The 2855-nt window shown below is 36.9% G+C and overlaps 1 protein-coding gene across 1 annotated transcript; it reads left to right on the top strand.

Moving 5' to 3' along the window:
• Window positions 1-749: 749 nt before the first annotated feature.
• Window positions 750-2583, top strand: LOC120083205 (HCP-like superfamily protein with MYND-type zinc finger). Its single transcript, XM_039038857.2, has 3 exons — window positions 750-1201; window positions 1292-1454; window positions 1550-2583. The coding sequence occupies exons 1-3, from the start codon at window positions 1047-1049 to the stop codon at window positions 2282-2284; spliced, it is 1053 nt and encodes a 350-aa protein (XP_038894785.1). The 5' UTR covers window positions 750-1046; the 3' UTR covers window positions 2285-2583.
• Window positions 2584-2855: the final 272 nt, after the last annotated feature.

Genomic DNA, 2855 nt, shown 5'->3' with positions numbered 1-2855 from the left:
CTTTACCAATAAAATCTAAAAGAATGTTAAAAAAACGAGTTTATTAAATAAACTAATACTAAGTCACTTTTATAATTAATAAAGATATAATTAGCTTTTTTTTTAAGAAGAGTTGAAGTTTTTAGTGTTTAATTCCTAATCAGTTAAAATATATACGTGAGTTGAGAGTTGAGTTACACCTATACTCCTTATTTGAAAAGATTACTGAAACATCAATTCTATGACTTATTAACTTCTTTCATTGTGATCTAACTATTAAATAATTCTCAAAACTAAATAATTTCACTCCTTCTAAATATGTTTAAATGTTGAAATAATTAAAGTTATCATCCAAATAAAGGCATAATACTAAATCAAATTTCAAAAATAAGAATAAAATGATAAAAGGTCAATCAACTCATGAAAAACTCAACCTTTCAAATTTTAGGAACTAAAATATCGAGATAAAAACTTAAAAAATCTAAATACAACTTAAGTCAAACTAACTCAATAAATTACAATAGTAAACAACAAGATCGGGTCAAAGCCAGGATTGAAGCATTTACAATCAATTTTGGAAGGGAAAAAAAAGGGAAATTAACAAAAAAAAAGTTTATATTCTTAATTTTTTTTAAAATAGAATGAAAATAGTAAATAGCTGAGTAGCTTGCAAGTTTGTCTTCTTCTTTTTTAGGAATTGAAAATTGAGGTTGAGTTTTACACTTTTACTCGGTCAAATTAGATATAAATCATATGATTACGGTCTAATTAAGTCGAATTAACTTAATTTAAATCTTTTATTTCTATATATCTCAGCTGACTGACCCGAATCGTGGGACCCATCCAAATCTGTCTCGGCTCTTCCCAGCCGTTGCTGGGTCGCTTAGGGATATATAATGAACGCACTCGATTCGTTTTGCCGTCACTACATCCATTTGCTCTAACAACGATTCAATTCTGGCTTCATTTCATCCTCCATCAACGGACCTCCATTTTTGTACTCCTCTCATGGCGGTTTCATTTTCAAGGTGAACGCCACAACGAAGACCACTCTATTACATTCCGGAATGTTGTGCAATAAAAGGAGGAGAACTTCGACCAGCGCCGCCGCCGGGATTTCTGATCTTTTCGACGGTTTGCCGGATGATCTTGTCGTCGTCGTCCTTGGCAAGCTTAGCGCCACCGCTTCTTCTCCGTCCGACCTCGTCAATGTTATGATAACGTAAGAATTGCCGTCTGTTTCGCCTAATTTCTTCAGTTTGTTGTAATTTTCTGCTTGATGTTTATGTGATATTTTGTTGGCGAATTATAGATGTAAAAGGTTCAATCGATTGGCTTTGCATCCGATTGTGTTATCGAAGGCTGGACCTAAATTATTTGAAATCCTAACCAAGAACTGGTCTGAATCGACTCATCGATTTCTCAAATTGTGTGTTTCTGCTGGTAACGTGGAAGCCTGCTACACTCTCGGAATGGTTCGTGTAATTGATTGATTATCCTTTCTGCAATTTCAAATTCACTTGATTTTGAATCTTAATTCGTTCTCTCTTTTCGTTTTTCATTTTTTCAGATCGAGTTTTATTGTTTGAAGAACAGAGGGAGTGGAGCTTCGTTAATGGCGAAAGCCGCGATTAAATCTCATCCGTTGGCGCTTTACTCGCTCGCCATCGTACAATTTAACGGAAGCGGTGGCTCAAAGAGCGACAAGAATCTCCGTGCCGGAGTTGCTCTGTGTGGACGAGCCGCTTATCTCGGCCATATCGACGCGCTTCGTGAACTAGGCCACTGCCTTCAAGACGGTTACGGTGTCCCTCAAAACGCATCCGAAGGACGTCGTCTCTTAATCGAAGCCAACGCGCGTGAACTCACGTCCATAACAAACTCCTCCCTCCGCCGTCTCCACTGCTCCGGCGACCTCCCTTCCGCGATGGATTCCGGCGGATCGCTTCTCAGTGATTTCGGCTGTAACTTTCCAGCGGCAGAGGCTCATCCGGCGAACCGGTTTTTAAGAGATTGGTTCGCATCGGGGCGTGGATTTGTCGCTGAAGGACTGAGACTGTGCTCAAACAGTGGATGTGGAAGGCCGGAGACTCGGCTACATGAATTCCGGCGATGCTCTGTTTGTGGTAATGTAAACTATTGTTCACGAGGATGCCAAGCTTTGGACTGGAAACTGCGGCACAAGACGGAATGTGCGCCGTTTGATCGGTGGCTAATCGAGGATGATGACCTCGAAGGCGACGACAACGGCGACGTAAATAGAATAGAGCAGTTTGGAGACGGTGAGAACGTGGAATCTGAATAAAATTTGATGATTAAAAGCAAGGCTTAATTCTGTTGCTGAACGTCAATTTATTTATCTTTTTGAAGTTCTATTTATTTATTTTTAATTTTGTTTTTCCTTCTCGTTTTTTTAACTTAGAGATGACATCTCGAGGTTTTTGTCCGTATAGCTGCAGCTTTTTTTTCTTTTTTTTTTCCTTCTTTCTTCCATCTCTCTATTTACTTCTCGTTACAAAATGTAAATTTAAAATGTGTATATTTATAATTTTGTAGGTTAAAAAAACTTTAAACACATTTCAATGCTCGAGGTTTTTGTCTGAATACTTACAGAGTCCCTCCCTCTCCCTTAATTTCATTTTCTATTTACTTGTTACAAAATGTAAACTAATCTATTCAGAAACAAAAATTGTAAACTAAAATGTGAATATTTAGAATTTTGTAGGGTAACACGTTTTTTTAGTTAACTTTGACTAGATTAGAGTTACGTGTGTTTCAGTTCTCTTTTTTTCACTTAAAATAAAATTTAATCTTCTTTAATAATGGTTCTCCAATAAATGATGAAAGAAATTTATCAGTAGTGATAGAAACTAACA

The sequence above is a fragment of the Benincasa hispida genome, chromosome 8 (genome assembly GCF_027475165.1).
Source record: "Benincasa hispida cultivar pf3 chromosome 8, pf3_genome.v1.1, whole genome shotgun sequence".
Classification (NCBI taxonomy): domain Eukaryota; kingdom Viridiplantae; phylum Streptophyta; class Magnoliopsida; order Cucurbitales; family Cucurbitaceae; genus Benincasa; species Benincasa hispida.
Note: the sequence above shows the minus strand (reverse complement) of the source record. Positions and strands in the feature narration are given on the sequence as shown.

Bases quoted from the DNA above. Each gene is read 5' to 3' on its own strand.
- LOC120083205 (XM_039038857.2), top strand. From the start codon at position 1,047: ATGTTGTGCAATAAAAGGAGGAGAACTTCGACCAGCGCCGCCGCCGGG. The intron at 1,202-1,291 runs GTAAGAATTGCC...GGCGAATTATAG, and splicing joins CTCGTCAATGTTATGATAAC to ATGTAAAAGGTTCAATCGAT. The intron at 1,455-1,549 runs GTTCGTGTAATT...TCATTTTTTCAG, and splicing joins CCTGCTACACTCTCGGAATG to ATCGAGTTTTATTGTTTGAA.